The 19966-nt window shown below is 46.7% G+C and overlaps 3 protein-coding genes across 7 annotated transcripts; all 3 read right to left on the reverse strand.

Moving 5' to 3' along the window:
- Positions 1-1195: 1195 nt before the first annotated feature.
- On the reverse strand, positions 1196-3030 carry LOC114854677 (cytochrome b-c1 complex subunit 6, mitochondrial-like). 2 transcript variants are annotated; one of them, XM_029149291.3, is made up of 4 exons: positions 2872-3029; positions 2591-2623; positions 1796-1957; positions 1196-1440 (listed from the first exon to the last, which is right to left on the reverse strand). In XM_029149291.3, exons 1-4 carry the CDS (start codon positions 2914-2916, stop codon positions 1408-1410), a joined length of 273 nt encoding a protein of 90 aa, XP_029005124.1. In that variant the 5' UTR covers positions 2917-3029; the 3' UTR covers positions 1196-1407. The 2 variants fall into 2 exon arrangements, with proteins under 2 accessions (XP_029005124.1, XP_040926582.1); XM_041070648.2 differs by having other exon boundaries at positions 1388-1571; positions 2872-3030.
- A 1744-nt stretch (positions 3031-4774) lies between these two features.
- si:ch211-221n20.8 (multiple epidermal growth factor-like domains protein 6) lies at positions 4775-11007 on the reverse strand. 3 transcript variants are annotated; one of them, XM_029149318.3, is made up of 21 exons: positions 10855-11007; positions 10377-10532; positions 10232-10292; positions 9977-10153; positions 9764-9889; positions 9291-9323; positions 8898-9020; positions 8646-8768; positions 8206-8328; positions 7970-8092; positions 7701-7823; positions 7495-7620; positions 7279-7407; positions 7109-7201; positions 6781-6876; positions 6607-6702; positions 6390-6485; positions 6200-6301; positions 5964-6069; positions 5773-5889; positions 4775-5637 (listed from the first exon to the last, which is right to left on the reverse strand). In XM_029149318.3, the coding sequence occupies exons 2-21, from the start codon at positions 10482-10484 to the stop codon at positions 5559-5561; spliced, it is 2160 nt and encodes a 719-aa protein (XP_029005151.1). In that variant the 5' UTR covers positions 10485-10532; positions 10855-11007; the 3' UTR covers positions 4775-5558. The 3 variants fall into 3 exon arrangements, with proteins under 3 accessions (XP_029005151.1, XP_029005152.1, XP_029005150.1); XM_029149319.3 differs by having other exon boundaries at positions 6209-6301; positions 10377-10535; positions 10855-11003; XM_029149317.3 differs by having other exon boundaries at positions 10377-10535; positions 10855-11002.
- A 448-nt stretch (positions 11008-11455) lies between these two features.
- On the reverse strand, positions 11456-19868 carry ghrhrl (growth hormone releasing hormone receptor, like). 2 transcript variants are annotated; one of them, XM_029149323.3, is made up of 13 exons: positions 19286-19868; positions 16419-16524; positions 16043-16150; positions 15448-15539; positions 15267-15370; positions 15068-15200; positions 14845-14998; positions 14293-14353; positions 14144-14213; positions 13747-13838; positions 13090-13219; positions 12978-13019; positions 11457-12324 (listed from the first exon to the last, which is right to left on the reverse strand). In XM_029149323.3, the coding sequence occupies exons 1-13, from the start codon at positions 19373-19375 to the stop codon at positions 12223-12225; spliced, it is 1284 nt and encodes a 427-aa protein (XP_029005156.1). In that variant the 5' UTR covers positions 19376-19868; the 3' UTR covers positions 11457-12222. The 2 variants fall into 2 exon arrangements, with proteins under 2 accessions (XP_029005155.1, XP_029005156.1); XM_029149322.3 differs by having other exon boundaries at positions 11456-12324; positions 14845-15200.
- Positions 19869-19966: the final 98 nt, after the last annotated feature.

Below are 19966 nucleotides of genomic sequence, written 5' to 3' on the forward strand. Positions count from 1 at the left end.
TTAAATATTCAATTTGAAGAGAAAATTAAGGGTACAGTCAATCGTAATAACATAATATCTAACTTTATCTTTCAGTGTATTCCAGGTCTTCTTCAATAAGGTGAAGCTAAAATACACACAGCTTAGTTTTAGTTTTGTCAATCCATTTACTGTTATTATGATCACCATGATCATCAACGCTGTCTCAGGCATCGTCTACTTACTGACTTTTGGTTATTGCTTACCTACACTCTACAGACTTTATAACTTAATGATGATGATTTCATGAGTTGTTCCACCTCCTTTGTGAAGCTGCTAAAACTTCACAGCCACAGACAGACCCTCACCTCCAGACACAGAGGGCATAGAAACATAATCCAATCAGTCATCACAGCCAGAGCCACTGCAATGTTTTACATCCACCTACTGACCAAGTGTAAAATTACAATTGTAAGAGTGACTCTCGTGCAATGGCCTGAAACTGGGGTCAGTTTAAGTGTAGCAGGTGGTCTGAGTAAAGAAAGTGTTTTTTCACTTGATTTCCAGCAAAGGCAGTGCCAGATGTAATCACATTAAAATGATGATCTCAGAGCTGCATCAGCTGTATCAGGGCTGTTAATTACTTGTTTATAGAGTTTGTCCCAGCGATCGTGATACACACCCTTATAAAGCTCTTCTTCATCCTTTACTGTCACCATGTAAACAGGAACTACAGCGGGAAAGTTGAGGAGGTTGGAAGTTATGTCGAGCACTGTTTTCTGAACAAACTGCAATGCATCTTTCATGACTCACTCCCACGTTCTTAAGGTTCAGAATAAGATGAAAAGAAAACGTCCAATAATACCAACATAAAACAGTATATACACTGTATAAAATAAAAACATCACTTTTCTCGAATGTCTTTTCCTGCACTTTATTGCAGTATAGACCATCCAGTCCTGTTTACTACTTTCTATACCTGTCTGACCAGTGAAAATAGTATGATGCTCACCTTACCAACAATTGATTAAAGTCAACAATTACTCAAGGCTTAAGTCTTTCTTCGTTTAACTTGATTGTGCGCTGCTGGGTTATATTTAATGAACATCCAGTCCATTTTACTACTTTGTCTACCTGATCAAATGATGATGATCCTGACAAACAAGTGATTCTCTACAGTTCAGTGAAGCATGGTTTTGACATTCTTATTAGAGCAATGCAATAAAATGTGACACAGTTTTGAAGGTTTTCAAAAGTCATACACTTTATTAAAATGCTGACCCTTGTTAAATACTGGATTTCACATGAACAGATAGATAGTAGTACACATTTAAAGTTACAACATATACCAGATGCACATCTGGGTTTACTGCGTGGGAACTGCGTTCTTCTGATAATGTAATATTTGAAGAATGTCAACTGTCAGAGGTGCAGCAACCATGAAAGACTTTATTTGACTGAATGGAACAGTTTGTGCGCCACCTGCAGAGAAGACATACCCAATCTGTGAAAACAATTCAAGGTAGGGCAAACGTACAGCAAGCAATATCATTATTGTGTTATTTTATATATAGTAAATTGGTATACCAACAGTGAAGCGAGCTTGTGCTAACCTAGAGGAGTGAATAAGAAGAATTGTGGGAAACCCTGCCATGATATTAAAAATACCACGAAAGCTGTAAAGTTTCTATATTTTATAAATTTAGGTTTGTATCATAGCCAATATGTATAATTTCTAAACCACATCTACCAGTATATGAAGAATTTATTTTTGTTAATATAAATTATTTACTTTACTTTATTTGCCTCGACTTGAGTTTACTACTGACAAACTTACACAGTGGTCCCGAGCATGCAAAAAGTCAAAGAGCTCCTCAGTGCAATCCTCTGTTGTCGAAGACCTGGAGCCAACCCTCGTCTCACACTGCTCCAGCAGCTCTCGAGTGTGAACACAGTGCTCTATCTCTTCACATTTCTGTCGCACTGTTTCAAGAGGATCCTGAAACATAACATGCACATCATCACATTTATATGTTGATTCACATCCGTGTGAGAAACTAAGCTAACCCCCTAATCATGCCTCAGGTTTTGTGATGCATCATGTTTCAATTACACAAAAACCCTCCTAAACTCCCTCAGAAGGTAATTTTAGAACCAAAACAAATTCAAAACGACATATCTTTGCTTTGAGCCTGTCCTGTTCAGTTTTTTGTTGTTTCAGTTAGGGCAAGATGGCAAACAGTGCTAATGTGTAGCAACAAAAGCACAACCCAGTCCCACAACTGAAGACTTGTTTTATTTTCTCTCAATTGTTTTTAGAAAATTAATCTCTATTCATAGCTTTATAACTAAATTATAGTTATTACAGTTTCAACCCCCATGTCTGGCATTTCACCAGCAGATTTCGCCCTGTCGGGCGTCTCTTTCAAAACAATGACTCATCTCGTACAGGATTTCATTCAATGAAATCTATTCGTTATTCTTACCACTCTATCTAGTCTATAATTCATTTGTATTCCTGCTTGAAGACAATTGTTGCACATGTAAAATATGTGCTTTATGTTAAATAAAGCAATATGAACAGTGGCCACCGCGTAATGTGAGCATAACACGTATAATTCTGTAAACATACCACCATTTCCTCTTCTTCCTCATCTTCCTCCTCCTGAAACAGAGATGCATGACACTTGCTGGTTAACGGTTAGGTAGAAGTTACACAGCGAATGAATTAATTAGCGCTAGCGGTCTTTATAAACAGTCACGCGTTAGCTACCGCTAATATACTGTAAGCTAGGCGATGATGTAGCTGAGCTGTAGTTAGCCGTGTTATGTTAGCTTGTTAGCTAGGATAGCTAAAATAACCAAAGGCTCCTAGCATTAACTAATCAGTCCATCTATACAAAATCCACTCACATCGTCGGGTTCTCCGTGCATTGCCCTCTTCTCCTCGAAAACCATGATTTTAAAGCTCCTGTCGATCAGCTGTCAAATCACGACTGTTGGAGGACACAGCAGGTCAATGCGGTGCGTTAATAGTTAATATTTCCAGAGGACGCCCGTACTTCCGGACTTCTTCTTCTTGTTTTTTATTGAGGGGTATCGTCTAACGATAAGTTGCATTCTCGCCACCTAGTATGCTGGAGTATGAACCAGTATGGATCAAGAATATCCCCAATCATGTTTTTTAAAAAAAAAACTTGAAATTCTAGTCTAATTTTCGAGTTTCTTTTGGATTTTTAGCGGTGTTTTCCTCTCTGCTCTGAAAATTATTTCACCCCTCTTAATATGTGTATGAGACCAATTAAACCAGTACTTTTGTCTCATTTTAATACGTTTATGTAAACATTTTTCATGTTGAGAGCACACAGACAAGCATTTATTGATTGTGGAGATGGTGGAGGCCTAGGGCAAAGCTTTGACTCACCTGTCATTTGTAGCACAGCAGAGAAACGACACAATATAGGAGCCAGTTTTGGGGAATCCTTTTTTTTGAGAAATGGACAATTTCTTGGGTGGTGAAGTGGAGGACAGGGTTATTTCTAGGGTGACACATTTATTGAATGATCATTTTGATTTGGCGTTTGCGTTAGAGAAACTCAGGAGGGCTGATGGTGAGGATAAGTGAGGACGAGGTGGCGGTATTGATCGCATTTGGTCACTAGAGGGCGACACAGCATCATGTAATTGAGCTCAAATTGAGCTCCCTTCCTGTCTCTCAGGAAGGGAGAGAACCTGGTCAAGCTTTGACCTCTGGCTTGAGTTTCCCAGTGCTTTATGGTCATAGTTTAGTCTTTAATATTTTAATTCAGGTGTAACCAGGTGTTCTGTTGCCCAGGCAGAATGTCACAACTGCACTGTGGGTGGCAGGTGGGCCAAAATAGTGATTCAATTCACTTAATTAATTAATTAATCCTAATCACAATTACCTGGTAAAGCATCACATGTAGACAAAGCTAAAGTGTGTGTGTCAATCTCCTTTATAACACAACACAAAACTAAGCAATAGTGTTTGTAAAGAAAATTCCAACCACCTAAAACTCTGTTTCTGTGCAGGTTCATCATGTTCCTCAGGTTTGTGCTTCACATGCTGCAGTTTGATCTGCAGAGTGCAGCTCTGGTTGGTTTCTCGCACACCTGTCCTGTTACTGCCTACATCGCTTTCCAGGTCTTCAGCACCAGAACCTGCATGAGGTATGAACCTGATGCAGACATGTAATAATTAAACTTATTATTATGTGAAATGTGTGCAAATTTGGAAGGCAGTTCACCATCGAATATGACAGCAATTATCCACATATGAAAACCAGATGAGCCAGACAGTGTGATAAACAGCAGGCGTTAAAGAACAGAAAATGAATTAAAAAAACTGAATGTATGAGGTTACAACGAATGACTCTGTGTAAAAAGCTGCACACCTGCCTCTGGTCGCACATCTCCTGTTTAAGTCAGTGCGTCACCATCAGCCCAGACCAAACCAGTGATGGTGGTATAGTTATGAGCACAGCTGCCTCCAACTCCCAGCCATCACAAATGAATGAATGTTTTTGCCCTAAAAACCAAATCTTTAGGACAATGCAAAATCTCAATTCACAGGTGATATGTGAAAAGCGTAAAAAAAAAAAAACATTTACATATGCTTTTTAAATGGGTTAAAAATAAGCTTCTGATCAAAAGATGTTGGGTTTAATCACTTTTTGGCAACATGAAAACAACTTACTGCTTTAACTGGTCTCAGTAAAAGTGGTGAAATAACAGCAATCATTTTTCAGTCACTTTTTGGCACGTCACCGCCTTTCAAAGACATTTTTGTCAAAGACTTTTGAGCATGTCCACTGATTACTGATGCAAACAACGAAGTCCCATCTCACACAGGATTAGAATGACTTCGGTTCTTTTTACAAACGTGTAAATGTGCTTTTTTGTGTGCAGTTATTCTAAATGTTACATGTGTGCTGAATAAACCACTAATGTTGGTAACAGCTTGAGCTGCTTCATTCTTTTTGCCCAGAAGATGGTCTAGTGGAGCAAAATAAGCCCAAAGTAGTTTTTCCCCTGACTTTCATGGGAAGCATGAATGAATCAGCGTGATAACGGTGGTGTGAAGAAAAGGCAGAGACAGGCCAGATGTTGATGATGTGGCTGTGGTGAATCCAGTGATCTGATTGAAGTGTTAAAAGTGTTAAACTCTCTCTGTATATACTCAACACTCTATGTAGCTCAATTTTATTCTTTATTTATGTCACCTATTTGCTCCAAAATTTAAATTTAAATTTAAATTTGAATTGCTACAGTTTTAGAGCAGTGATGATTATATTGCATCTTCAGTTGCTAGGAGTGTTGTTAAAAACATCAGTTATTAAAACACTATGTAACACCTTTATAACTGTATCTGCTAATAATAAACCCACAGTGCAAATTAAACAATGTAGATAATGTAAAGCACATCATAGAGTAAATATGAGAGAGTCACTCATTTCATCTTAGAGGCTTATTGATGAAACAGCCTCAAAGAACTCACGAGTCAGTCACATTTATTTCTGTTCAGTTTGTCCCAATGTACCAACGTTTGCACGTGATGATGAGCTCCCGGACGGTCCTGCTCACCGGACCTTCCTGTCAGGACACTGGACTCGGTAACCCACTCTGTAGGCTTGTAGGTACACGCGGGCCTGGTTTATCCTGGAAACAACCACAGCGTTTTTCCTTTCACTGAGTAAAATGAACCGTTTACATGCTATATGTTAAAATAATGATCGAAAGATGCTGCAGTAAACTTTATATGAGAACCACTCAAAGAACATAAAAAGCACTAACCTGTATTTAGTGCAGAGCTGGGATCCGAGGGGCCCACAGCGATCCACATAACTCTCCCTAAAGGCCTTCCTCACTGCTCGAGCCATGCCGACCACCGTGGTGACCACAGGACACGTCCTGCAGCACAAACAGCACACACGGTGGGTAGGCATGCCATGGGGGGGGCGGGATTCAGACCCACACACACTCACAGTTTCTCACAGCGGTGGCCAGCGGTGCCCTCTGGACAGGAGCAGGTGTTACGAGGACCGCAGGTGGCGCCGTGCTGACAGGGGGGAACACAGGGCGTGGTCACGGCTGGAGACGCAGCAACAGAGGGAGAGCTGATTGGAGCAGATGACACACATGCACGCACACACATTCACATACAAGCACGCACGTACACACACACACACACACACACACACACACACACACACACACTGACTTTTCTCACAGAGGTTTCCAGTAAATCCTGTAGAGCAGCGGCACCTGTTGAGACCCACACACACTCCACCGTTCTGACAGGGCGTGTGACACTGAACCGGCTCTGAGAAAGACAGAGAAGAGGAGCGAAGCTCAGAACAGCAAAGCCTACAACACCTTCTATTTCCTGGGCACACACTGGGTAGACTCACCTATCTGACAGCGAGCTCCCTGCCATCCTCCAGCACACGTACACTTGTTGACGTCCACACACCTTCCTCCGTGTTGACAGGCAGGAGTGCACAGAGCTATGAAACACAGACAGGTCTCTGTCAGGATTCTGGTTCATGGCCTGGGGCTCAGACAGGCCTGTAGCCAGCGCCCCGGATGGGCCCGCAGGCCCGGGTGTGCCGGTGGTCGGGTACTCACGCTGGAGGCACTGGAGCCCAGCGTAGTCCGACGGACACTGGCAGGTGTCGGGGCCCACGCAGCGGCCGCCGTTGGCACAGGGCAGCTCACACACAGCTGAGGTGCAGCACAAGGAGACGGGTGAAGACTAAAGCGGGTCAGCACACACTCACGGGAGCGGCCGGGCTGTTTTACCTGTGCGGCAGCCAGCGCCGGTCCAACCGGGGGGGCACAGGCACTGGTTCCAGCGCATGCACGTGCCTCCGTGGGCACAGGGTGGGGAGCACATGGCTGAAAGCACACACACGTAGGTTCACTTCAACGCCATTCATTCGTTTCCCAGTAGGAAACGTTTGTTTTGCATTCACACCAATATACTGAGACCCAGTCTGGATCCCAGAACCTCCAACAAACACCTACATTTCAATTTGACACTTCACAACAAAAAGAAATGAAACACTGGAGAATTACATGAAATCTGCAGGTTTTTAGTGCCACCACTACTGTACATTAGCCACTGTACCTGAGCATCGGACCCCAGGGTACCCTGGAGGACAGTCACAGCTGTTTGGGGCCACACACACCCCATGGTTCTGACAGGGCGGGTCACACACAGCTGGAGAGGCAGAAAAGCTGATGCTCATCCGTTCAGACATCAACATATGATTATGAAGCATATGCTACGTGGCTCACGCTGGCACTTGGTGAGGTCGTCGGTTCGAAGGCGATAGCCGTTCCTGCAGCTGCAGTTGAAGCCGCCGGGATGGTTCACGCAGAGCTGCTCACAGCCCCCGTTTGCGAAGTCCCCGCACTCATTTACATCTCAGGACAAAAGGCATCGAGAACAGAGTCTGTCACACTTTGCTAACGATAGCGACGCATCCTGTTGCTCCAGGTGTGAGGTCTCACCCACGCAGCTCCTCAGGTCCGAGCCCAGTCTCCAGCCGGTTCTGCAGCCGCACTGGACGCGGCCCTCGGCCCCCACGGCGCACGTGTGCTCGCACCCGGCGTTCCTCAGCCCGCACGACGTTATATCTGTGGAGGAGAGAGGACGAGCAGCTGAACGCTGGCACATGCGACGCTGTGGAAGGAGAACCCGGGCGGCGGAGACGCACTGGTGCAGGTGAGGTTGTCTGCGTTGAGCAGCAGGGGAGGAGGGCAGCGGCACGCGTGTCCTCCTGGAGAGTTGGCGCAGGTGTGGGAGCAGCCGCCGTTCCGGAGCTTACATTCATCGACGTCTGGGAGCACAGACACGAGGCGAACGCCATGTTACTCACAGCAGCTTCGTTCTAATGCACCGAAGAGTGCTCGCGCGGCTCTGGCTGCAGACAGATGCTCGTAAAAGGCTAAAATCACTGGTTGAGCGGCGGCGGCGGCGACCGACCCACGCAGGTGTGGCCATCGACGTGCAGCTGGAAGCCCGGCCTGCAGGAGCAGCGGAAGGATCCCAGAGTGTTGATGCAAATGTGCTCGCAGGTCCCACCTGGAGCCGAGCACTCGTCCACATCTACGGCGGCAGACAACACATTTGAGGCAGCGGTCTGGACAGATAATGAGCAATACATAATGGGGCTCGTCCTGTGAGTCAGAAGACGCTCTAGCAGCGCTCTGTGCAGTTACCTGTGCAGTTGTGTTCATCCCGGTCCAGCTGGAATCCCGACGTGCACTGGCAGCGGTACCCTCCTGGTTCGTTGGTGCAGTTGTGTTGACAGTCACCGTTGTTCACGGCACACTCATCGATGTCTGTAAGGAAGGACTGATGCGTGGTCATGATACACACACACGCATCCTTGCCTTCCCTAGCCCCTTACCATCATTATCCCTAACCATCACAACTAAAGGCAGACGTCTTGCTCTAATCTGAACCAAAACTCAATTCTAAAATCTTAACTCTCAAACAGGCCTTCAAAGTTATGGGACCCAGCCCAAAGGGCCCCACAAGTGACCATAGGGCCCACTTTGGTAGAAAAAAAAGTTTTTGGTCCATGCTTTGATGCAACCACACACACACACACACACACGCGCGCACACACACACACCTGCACCTCCCGTTCACCCACCGAAACAGGCGTGTCCGTCTCCGGTGAAGCCCTGGTGGCACTGGCAGAAGTAGGAGCCAACGACGTTGCTGCACCGAGCGTTGGCGTCACACCTGTGAGCACCCGACACGCACTCGTTCTCGTCTGACGGAAACGAACACGAGGGGACGGTTTTAAAAACAGATCGCCACGGACGCCGGTTCATTTTCATTCAGCGACCATCGACGGGCGGCCGCGTTCTCCCACGGAGCAGCGCCGGCGCTAATTGCGTACCTTCGCAGTGTGTGCCGTTTCCCTGGTAACCTGGTCCACACACACACTTGTAGCTCCCGAGCGTGTTCTCACACACACTCTGACCCTCACACACCGCGGGGCTCTCCAAACATTCATCCACATCTGGGACAGAGAGACAGAGACACTAGGACTTTTTCATTAACTTGTTGCTCTATGATAATTAGCAATGAAACACAACACAAAACACACACTATTGACAATTTCATCTGTCCAATGCATCCGCTAATATGATTACCAACAAAGACACCAAAGTATTTCATGTTTTAACTCAAGTTGGTTGAAGGCTATGAGAAAAGGTTTTCTCTGATCCTCTATTTTGCTTTGACATGAATTTTTACTAATGATACCCATGTATTAAACAGCACAACATACCTTGACACACGGTGTAGTCTGGACACACAGGCCCTGTGAAGGAGAAGGGACGAAGCAAGTGAACTGAGTGCTGGGAGGATTTTAAAGAGAGGAAATGAGTCATTAAAGTAAAGGTGAAAGATCGACCAGGAGGAAAACCAAGGCCCAGCAGGCCAGAAGCAACGCGGCAGATTAAGGGGCTTTATGCTACAAAGCCCTCCTTTCTGTCTGTGCGGGTTATTAACTGAGGCATGAAAACTCAGACGGTGGGATCAAACTCGGGAATGGGCCTCATCCAGCTGCGGCGAGGCCTAACTTACCCACGCAGGCTCTGAAGCCCCGCTGGCACCGGCACGCGAAGCCGCCCGGGGCGTTCACGCACGCGCTTCCTCGAAGCCGCACCCACGAACGCCACGCGGCGCACGCGAAACGCTATCGATGAGCGGCGCTCGATCTCTGGGCGCGACACGCGCTCACACGCGGTTACGACCCACCTTGGCATCCGCCGGCGCTCATCAGGAAACCACGGAGGCAGGCGCACGAGTAGGAGCCGGGGGTATTGGTGCAGCTGGCATGAGGACCACACGGCCCCGGCCCATCTTCAGCACATTCATCAACATCTAGTAGCAGACACAAAGTCCAAAACCTCAACAAGTGCAATTTTGAAGGGTAATTTGTGTTATTATTTGTGTTGTGCTATCTCTCACCCTCACAGTCTGCAGCCCCCTCAGACCTGAAGCCCACGGGGCAGATGCAGGCGTCGCCGTCCTTCACCATGATGGATGGACAGATGCAGTCTGTGCTGTTCACCAGCATCACCTGGTTTCCTGGACACCGAGGGCCAGCGCTGGTCGCGGGAGGATCTGTGGTGCTCGAGGCTGCAACTGCAGGGAAGAAACAGTTCCAAGTCACTGAGAGGAGAACCTGACGTCAGGGCCAGGAAATAGGTGAAATGGACTCACAGGTGGAAAGCATGTGGCTTGGTGTGGGGTCACTGAGATTTCCAATGGTATTCTCAATCTCCTGATTCAGACACAAGCCAGAATTAGCAACCATGAACAGTGAAGCCCCCAGTGTGTTGAATAAGGGGTTTGCTCCGTCGCTGACCTGGCTCTCGATGAGTTCGATGTCCCTCTGGACCTCATTTTCCTCAGCGCTGCCCTGAGGGTGAGCCCCTGACAGACCCAGCAGCAGGAAGATCCACGGCAGCGTCATCACTGAAGGACGGGTACCCACTGATTTATCCGCATATGGGAGCGGTTACTGCTGTGTGTGGCAGCCGTGCAGCATGTTGAGGCAGGCAGAACAACAGAGGGGGTGCAGCCTGTTATTAACTCATCGACCCTCTGGGCTGAAGCTCGGAACAAAAGAACCGTAGAGCGGCCAAAGAAAGTACAAGGGATTGTTTCAAATGCCCCGTGACGGCAAATGAACGCGTTTATGAACGTTAAAGCATCGTGTGGTTGTTTGGGTTAAACAATGGCGACAATAAACTTCTAGAATGGATTGGTGAGAGTAAAGTAAAGCAGTAAAATGATGCGCCACACGCGCGAACTTAGCGGGACGCGTCCTTCGGCCGACTTACCGGGTCACACGGAGCGGGGTGTCTCTCTAGGACCGGTCCAGAGGCGAACAGGCGTCCAGATGTGGCCCAACGCGCTCCCGGTCGCTTCCAGATGCGGACGTGCGCGGCCGCCGCGAGCCGCCTCGGTGGAATGAGGGGCTGCGCTGCAGCAGCGACCCCACATCCTGTTCAGGAACGCTGCACTTCCCATTCCATCAAATCCCGAAAGGCGCAGCATCAGACGGGCCAACGTCTGCCTGCAACGAGGGTCAGGACCGGTCCAGAGACGTTTAGGACGAAAATGCGTGTGAAGTCATGCCTGCGTCAGTAAGGTCGATTAAACAGGACCTTATGAAATGTATTGTTTACTGTACATTTCATATTTTACCTAACTGGTCTCTGGGCATGCGTTCTTTTTCATCAGGGGTGTATTTTTTTAATCTAGAAAGACTGTGACGCTCTTTGCAGGGTATCATTTCACAGAGTTCATGAGTATAAACCATTACAATAATGGATGAATCATATCTGAGCCCACAGGACTCTCATGGGCTTAGATCTGGATTAGACGGTGCCTTTAATTATTTCTATGCGACTGAAATGTGATTATTGCCAATGAAGACATGATTCTGGGTCATTGTTGGTTTGAAAGTTCAGATTTAATAAAATGTACTCCACCAAGTAAATAAATAATAATAAATAAAGTCAGACATACTAACAAATACAGAGCTTCCAAAATATTCAGTGACTAAACATAAACTCATTAGAAGCACAAAGTCACACACTATGTCTGAATGGCATGACGCCTCATGACCTTCACGGCTTTAACCTTTATTGCTGACCTAACATTTAGTAGCTGCCACTTCGCGTTAGCTTCCCTGGAGATGGAGCTGCAGAAAGCCACTTGCAACTTGTTATAGCAGTTTCACAGAGCGATGCATAAGAAAAGCAGCAACAACGCAGAGAAATCATTAAACCACAACCGACTGAACTTTAGACATTCACATTACAGTAGGACTAACGTATCATGTGAAGGCGACAAACTGAGAAGCTGCTTTGGCAGTGAAACGAAGGCAGACACTATAATAAGCTGGAGGGTGTAGTTACTGTACATGTGCATGTTATTACTGTAGTGCTTTGAGGTGAACGTTAAAAGGTTTTACTTTGACCCTTAATGAAAATGGAGTAAACAAGTGCAGCTGGACAAGAACTACAAATGTATAATACCATCAGTCTGAGTTCATCACACAGATTACCATAATATAATAATAATAAACTCATCAAACCAGTAAGTCAACAGATGATTGTCACTGTAGAATAAAGTGTTCAAAACCCTCATAAAGAGCATAGATCTGAACCACTGCTGCTGTTAGAGGTGAACGTGTGCTCGTCCTAAAGCGGCGTGTCCATCTGGCTTCCTTTAGCGGCAGGCGACACCACGCCGTAGTTCCTCTCCTGCCACCTGAGCCACGACATGTGCACCTCGTTCTGCACCTGTCAGACGCACGCATGCATGCACACACACATATGCACACACACACACACACACACACACACACACACACACACACACACACACACACACACACACAAAGCATGTACTGTTACGATTAATGCAACATTGATATATACTATAATGTCATTTTTTATAACCTCATTTAATTTCCAAAAAGCTGTTTGCTGAAGCTGAAAAAACTGTGACTTGTTCTTCTCGCAGAGAGAAGTAGAGATGAAGAAACTTTATTTGATATTAATTAAGCTGTCACTCAAGCTTCTGTTGAGGCATCAATGAACTCTTTCAGGCGTTAACGATCATACATTTCCCCTGGCTTCAGAATAACACACACTGACAAACTACAGCCGTGCAGCTCAGTTTTCAATCTACAGGAGGAAACAGATTCAGATTAACTACTGATTAATTAGTCTAGGTGATTATTCCAAGTACCCGTGTGGGTTCGAGGCATGAAACAGATGAGCAGAGGCCCTAAATGACTGTGTAGTGAATGTGAAATGGAGTCTCAGGCTGAACTGATGATAACATGAAACCGTTACACAATCAGTATCGATGCAGATGTTTATCATACAAATATTCTTCAATTGATTTGTTGAATACGTGAGCTGTTGACAGTAATGATTCTTGTACTGACCTCCTGATTAAGGAAGCAATAGAGAACCGCCACAAGGAGCCCCTGCAAGAACAAGCAGTGGTGAAGAGCTGATCCAGTAATCTGTTATTATTGGTCTTGAAACGGTGTTCACCTGGAAGGATCCCACGCAGAGCTCGAGACAGAAGCGCAGGCTGACGCCGAAGTAATCAGGCAGAAAGCTGAAGAACATGTAGTGAGTCCCGAACAAGGGGATGAGGAGCAGCGTGGACTTAGTCAGGCGTCTGTGGCACAGAGGCAGAGACGCGAGCAGCAGGTGAAGCTTCCTGCATCTTTCATCAAACGCTAATGATCGTGTCAATCAACAGAGACTCAGTTGGAGCAGCTTTTGTTTGTGAGAGGAAGCGGCGCGTGTGTGACTCCACAGAGGCTGTCTCTGTGAGACTGGTGCAATTAAATCACGCGCCACTTGATGCCTCATCTTAATTGCGGTGCTGAAGCCGCGCGCCTTATAAGACCCTTTATAAGACCCGGGTGATGGTGATGATGAGGCTGATCACAGCCAATTAGTGAGCCAATTCCAATTAGAACGTCTGAGATGCCGCTCGGGAGGAGGGAAGGTGCAGGAGACGTGGCCACGGAACCTGGTGTTTCAGTGCCTGAGTGGACGGAACACGGGCCGATCTGGTGTCTGAGCCTCTCCCCACAAAGGGGAGGTGACAGTAAAATAAAATGTAAACCAGCTGACAAAGTTAGCGTTAACCTGGAGCTCCGCGCTAGCAGTGAAAGGTGTCTGCAGACGAAGGATTACCTGTACTGACAGGAGTTATTGAACTGGATGAGCCGAGGGTTGAGCTTCTGTATTAGTATTCGGACGATGTTCACGAAGAGCATGAAATTGACCTGTTGATGGAAAAAGCAATAATGAAAATGAAAAACTTTTAATAAATTAAAGCCCATTTCGAGTTTGTGTGCGGAACGTTCTTACGGCAGTGTGATTATGGGATGTCATGGTAATATGTGCAGCGATGAGTAATTGGCCGACACCAGTCTTTTAGTTTGGCTTTTGGGTTTGTTTGTTTGGTTTGCGCTCGCTCTTCTGATGTCTCCTAAAGAGGGTTTTTCATAAACAAACCCTCTGCATGACAATCAATAATCTCCTCCTGCATAATTAACAGCCCGTTGTTTCATTCAATAGAAGCCCTCACCGCGATGGACACAACAATGGGTCCCTTGATGATCCACCAGTAGGGCGAGTCCTCGATGATGTCCCAGCATCTGTGTGGAGAGACGCCTTTTAGTCCTCAGAGGCTCAGCCAGACAGAACTGATGCTGAACGTGATGGACTTATACAAACTCTGAGTCCTCAAAGTACACCCTGGAGCCAATCCACAGGATGATGAAGAACACAGGCACACCTGAGGAGAAGCAGACCGCCTCATGACTGTGGGGCACAGCTCAATTTCTTGCTTAGGAATATTTAAATGACCTTAATTGAGGTTGTGACACTGAATGACAAGAGGTAATAATCAATAGACAATGCAGCGTGATGACGGCGACTTGTGTTCAACAGTCATTCGAAGGTGGGAGAATGTGGTGTTTGGGATAACACGAGGCCTGATAAAATGTCTGAAGACACCGCAAACACCAGTAAGCAATAGCAGAGTCAGGGGAATCGTATGATATAGTTACTGAAAAGAAAACATCCATTTTCAAAGATCAAAACAGCAGCAAGTCATTCTGCAAATAATGTACCGACAGCACAAAGAGAATCAAAGAGGACTTCAGGGCTTCCCCAGTGTTTTCAGACTCTGCTCTTTACACCTCATCATCATCCCTTTAATACCATATAAATGTACTGGTCTTTCAGGCCTTATTTGTTCCAGAAGTACTGCATGCCGCCGCTCACCCCATCCCAGCAGGCTGAAGCCCCACAGGCATCTGCGCCGGCGGTAGAAGGACGAAAGCAGCAGGGAGTTGAGGTAGAGCGCCTCCACCAGGAGCCAGAAGAAGTTGGCCATCACACAGTAGTGACAGAAGACCACGGACGCCTTGCAGGCCAACTGCACAGGAGCAGGCAGCGTTAGCGGCCGAGAGGGGGCGTGTGAGGCCCAGCAGGAGCCTGGTCCTACCGTGGACAGGCTGCAGTGGTCGGTGTCGTCACCGGAGAACAGGGCGGCGTCCCTGACGAACACCGCCGCCGCCTTGAGCATGAACGTGATGAAGAGCTGGATGTGGATGAAGTTCCTGGCGCAGCGCAGCCTCCTGAGGGGCACGAACAGCAGTCAGGCCTGGTCCGTTAGCCAGCGGTGCCTGCAATGTTCTTCCTACCTGAAGAGCAGGAGGACGCAAACCGCCAAGGCCAGAACCACCAGGGACACGCTGTAGCCAACGGTGTAGATCAGCTTCACGGTGGTGAAGTACCGCTGCTCTGTCTGAAAGCAAGGCGGGAGAGGCGAGGCTTCAACGCCCACGCCCGCATCGGCCCAATGAGCGACGGACGGAGCCTCACCTGAGGGACGTCGTCGTCCACGCTGCAGGCCACGTGGTACGGCGGCAGGAGCCGGGACCAGCCGTCGCTGGTGCAGTTCCGGCTCACGGAACCTGAGGAGGAGGAGGAGCGAGTTACGAGGAAGACGCTCTACAGATGAACTGTTAGCGACGGTCCCGGTCCCAGGAAGGTCAAAGGTCATCAAATACTCTAATAGAACAAAATATTGGCATTTACATACAGTACAGCCTGGTTCAGTGGCGGTGACGCAGCATCTACAGGTGGACGATGGAGCGCTCTTTTCCACTAATGTTAATGCACCGCTTGTTTGTGCATTTCATAAAACAGACCCAGGGCCTTTATTCTCCGCGTGCACCTGCAAACCCACCGATTCTTTCATGAGGGGAACCTGATCTGACGCCAGTCTCCTGCGGCGACCCGACGAGCCAGATGGGTCAGAACCCCACACTTACAAAAACAAATGAGCTCATCAGTCATGAATCCACGAACACAACGACGGCCGCCATCTTTGAACGCATGAGGATGAACGCGCTGGTCTGAATTCCAAGCGGCGAACAGTGTCCTGTAACTGTTCTGCGAGCGGTTCTTCGGTCACCTGTGTTGTTCCTGAAGAGGGAGAAGACGGCAGGGCAGCGTCTGTGGACCGTCTCCCCAACGCCGGCACGCGGCCAGCAGACGACGGCGTCCCAGAACGGCTGGCAACCTTTTCAGGAGAAAGAGCATTTTAAAGGTCAGGTTCTGCAGGCACACGAGGGAACCCCAGTTCTGAAGAGAAGGTTCATCACCCGATAACCTCCACCTGTGGGTTTATTGCGTTCAGACAAGGACGAGGGGCGTTTCAGGCTGAGGCCTTTCTCTACAGGGATGCATCCGTGTGTAGCTCTGTTTAAATCACTGAACCCGAACCCGGTTCTATTCTGCTGCCTGCCGGGGCGGGTTGGGGGGGGGGGGGGTTCTGAATGAAAACGCACCCGTCTGGCTCGCGTTGGCCTGCTCCGCGATGTACTGGAGGCACCGAAGCTCGTCTCTCTCCAGCTGGAAGATGTACTCGCACTCTGGATGCAGGCTCGATAGAACCTACAGGAGGAGAGAGGGGGGGGGGGGGGGGGGGGGGGGGGTCTGTTAGATCTGTCACAGACGAGGCACTTCATGAGCAAAGGGCAGCGGTTCATTTTACCTTTGGAAACGCTTTCTCTCTAAAACACTAACCTTTCTGCCAAACAGGCTTAGTGACATTAAGTCTATTGCTCTTTTACGATCATGCTCAGGAGCATTCATTAAATGAGTCTAAGGACACAGATGAACCCTCCAATTCTGCCCAATATCCACTGACATGTAGTGATGATTTACAGATATATTTACAGCATATGTTTAGATGTACAACAGGATTGTCAGAAAAAAGGTCAATGCAACCGGACAGGAATGTTTCATGTCTGTCATTTATGAAGTGTAACGTTTTCCAGCCACACTCTTCTTCTTTATGAGACCGAGCACACGCATCATCATCACAAACGTACTCTTCTCTTGAAGGCAATTCTCTCTGGTGTAACTCCTGAAAAGTACGACGAGATGAGCCTCTTGTTTGGATGGACTTCAGCGCTATGGATTCAGTTCAAGTGTCCTTTATATCTTTGTGCTGCCAGTGAAGCGGAGCGGCCAGAGCAGCAGAATGGCTCTGCCTTGAGGACATCATTATCCAGGACCAGAGGCAGGAAGTGAAAGAGACAAACACATGACGACAACAGCATGACAACGCGAGATACCGATGCACTGCAATGTATGTGGTCATGAAGCCGCTCCGTGTCCAGTTTAGCAATTAATTCTCCCTCTGGGGAATTTTAAAAAAGCAACTTGAGCGGCTTGTTTAGTGTCTGTGGACAGGTGGACAGACAGTCATTGTGCGTCTCAGCTTGGACAGGGCCCCTGAGGACCCAGGTTCTGCTCCCTCCTGAGCTTCCTGAACACTGAACGGCAATGCGCCGGAAGCCTTTCCATTAAAAAGAGCTCGTCTGACGGGACGTACGGCAGCATCTGCAGCCACGGAACACCTGCAAACATTCGGTGCCGTGCACAAAGAGGGGGGTTGTGCTGTCGGCCGTCCAGCCTGAGCCCGGATCAGCCTCAGCCTCCCCTCACGGCTCCTCTTAAAGGCCGGGTGAGTGCAGCTTAATGGATGGAAGCCGCTCCATCGCAATCACTCATATCTGCTGCTTTTCATCATTTCGGGTCCGAACTCTGAGTGTATTCTCTAACACAAACGCACAAATAAAGGGATTCCAGGAAAAACTGCCCGAGCAGTTTGTACCAACCGTACATTCGTGCAGACGAACAGTCCAATCGAGCAGCTCAGTCAAAAACAACCAGCCAACAAACTGTTGTTGAATGAAACAAACGCATCCCTGCGTGTCACTGAAGGACGAAGGGTTGTTTGAACAAACCGGAGCAAACTCGCTGCCTCTTTGTACCTTACGCAATGATATCTAATGTGAACAATTACAGCGTTTCCTGTTCAAAGCAGGTTCGCCTCCTGCAGAGACAGTGTGCAGTAAATATGCTTCAAGGAGGAACAGAAGAGTGATGGAGAGACGGTGATGCTTCCTGAGGTAACTAAAAGCCACCGTACGGATGACGTTCAGATATTAAACACACGGTCTGAAAGTTAAGGAAATGTTTATTCACTATCTTGCTGAAAAAGAGAAAATGATTGATTACATCAATGCATTCAAGCACCGTCTGCAGAATGGTAAAACCGAGTAAACAAACAATAGCTAACAGTTGGATAAAACCTTTAGTTTTTTTTTTTAATAGAAAACAGGTTTTGTCTAAAGCTCATTAATTCATATAGGACAAATTTTATATAACATATTTATTTAGCTGAACCTTTAGCTCAGCTAGTTGTTTGCTCCTGTTTTTTCACCAAGCTAAACTAAGCTACTGTAACTGTCTATTGCTTTTTTTTGAAAAAAAGTGAGCAAATTTATCTTCACACAGAGCTGCTTTGACACCTGACATTATATTTTAACAAAGCGTAGCTCCTGAATCCTTGTATGAATTATTGCTGTGTTTAGAAATGCCCAAATCACAAAGGTGAGCACTTTCTTTCAGGTGCTGGTTAAAGTATAGACCTTTTGTAATATCTGATCTAGTTATTCTTTGGACATAATATGTCTGTGTACATGTCCTACATGTGCCTTTCATTGGCTGCGGGGCTGATTTTAATCCCCTGCAGTCGTGAGTAGCCGGATGAAGCGCTTCGCTCCCGTTCTCTGTGTGCAGAGCTCACCATCATACCACCAGGCTGCATCCTTCTCATGTTTCTGCTCTGTTATGGAAATGAGCAGGGTGGAGGGTTGTAACAGTGAGGCTGATAATAAAAAAGCTGCTGTGGGTGTCAGTGGATGAATGTGGCTACGTACATGTGTAGCCTGCAGGTTGTTGCCTGTCTTGTTGCTTCACAGCTAATTAGTCAAATGACATTACACAAATGATAGGCACAAACGAAGCCATTCCATCTTTTTCTGAACGGTTTTCCACTTTCATCATTTTGACTTACTGTAATATTTTTGTGCTGAATGATGAGAAAGAGAATTAGTTTCCTCGGCTAAATTTTCTTTTTGGCACAATCGTAAGTGTTTCAATTTTTAATTTAAAACATACAGTACACAGACACAAAGTGTATCTTATCTACAGTAACAACTGCGTCCAAACAAATCTCTTCACCCAAAAGGCTGATTGATTTTACGTAAGAACTATTGCACTAATTGATTACGGGTAACAAGTTTTAAATGTGGCAGCAATCATCTTTTCTCACGCAGATTAAAGTAAACCATTCACTTACAGCTGGAGCCAAACACAGAGTGAGAAACACCCCTCTGCTGTGGAACCGGGACATGATCGGGTTCCGCTCGGTCCAGCCCGGTGCGCCCATCAACAAAGGTCCAGTTGCGCTCGGCAGTCCTCACGGTCCGAACGGAACAACTGGAAAGCGCGAGCTGCTCACCTAAAAATGTTCCTGTTTAGCCTTTCAGAATAAAAGCTGTCATTGAAACCTGACTGCGGACGCTTTTCTTTATATCTAGCTGAGCAATAAATGCACTCAACATCCTTCCTACATCACGTTGGAATTAATACTATTAATTGACTCCATATAACCTCTATCAACCACTACTCCTTTATTTTGAAAGGAGAAGTCAGACGACTTTTTGGATGACACATTCTGCAACTGAGCCACAAAGTGTCGCCAATTACGCACGTATAACTCCGTGATTTGTTCTCCTTTAAAAGAAGAAGAAAATTTTCAAAATATCGTTATGATTAATAATGTTCTGCATAACCCAACAATGTTCTACTGTTTGGTATTTGTTATTTACTGCCAGAAAATGGCTGAAAGAAATAACAACATAGTTTTCATTGAAGCGTGTTCTGTAGAATAAAATTCAACCATTTGTGATAAAAGCACTCCAAAGCACTCCAAACACAAACCGACGCCAGTCTTGTTGTTCTAATCTTCCACGCTATC

This window comes from Betta splendens, chromosome 4, assembly GCF_900634795.4.
Source record: "Betta splendens chromosome 4, fBetSpl5.4, whole genome shotgun sequence".
Lineage (NCBI taxonomy): Eukaryota > Metazoa > Chordata > Actinopteri > Anabantiformes > Osphronemidae > Betta > Betta splendens.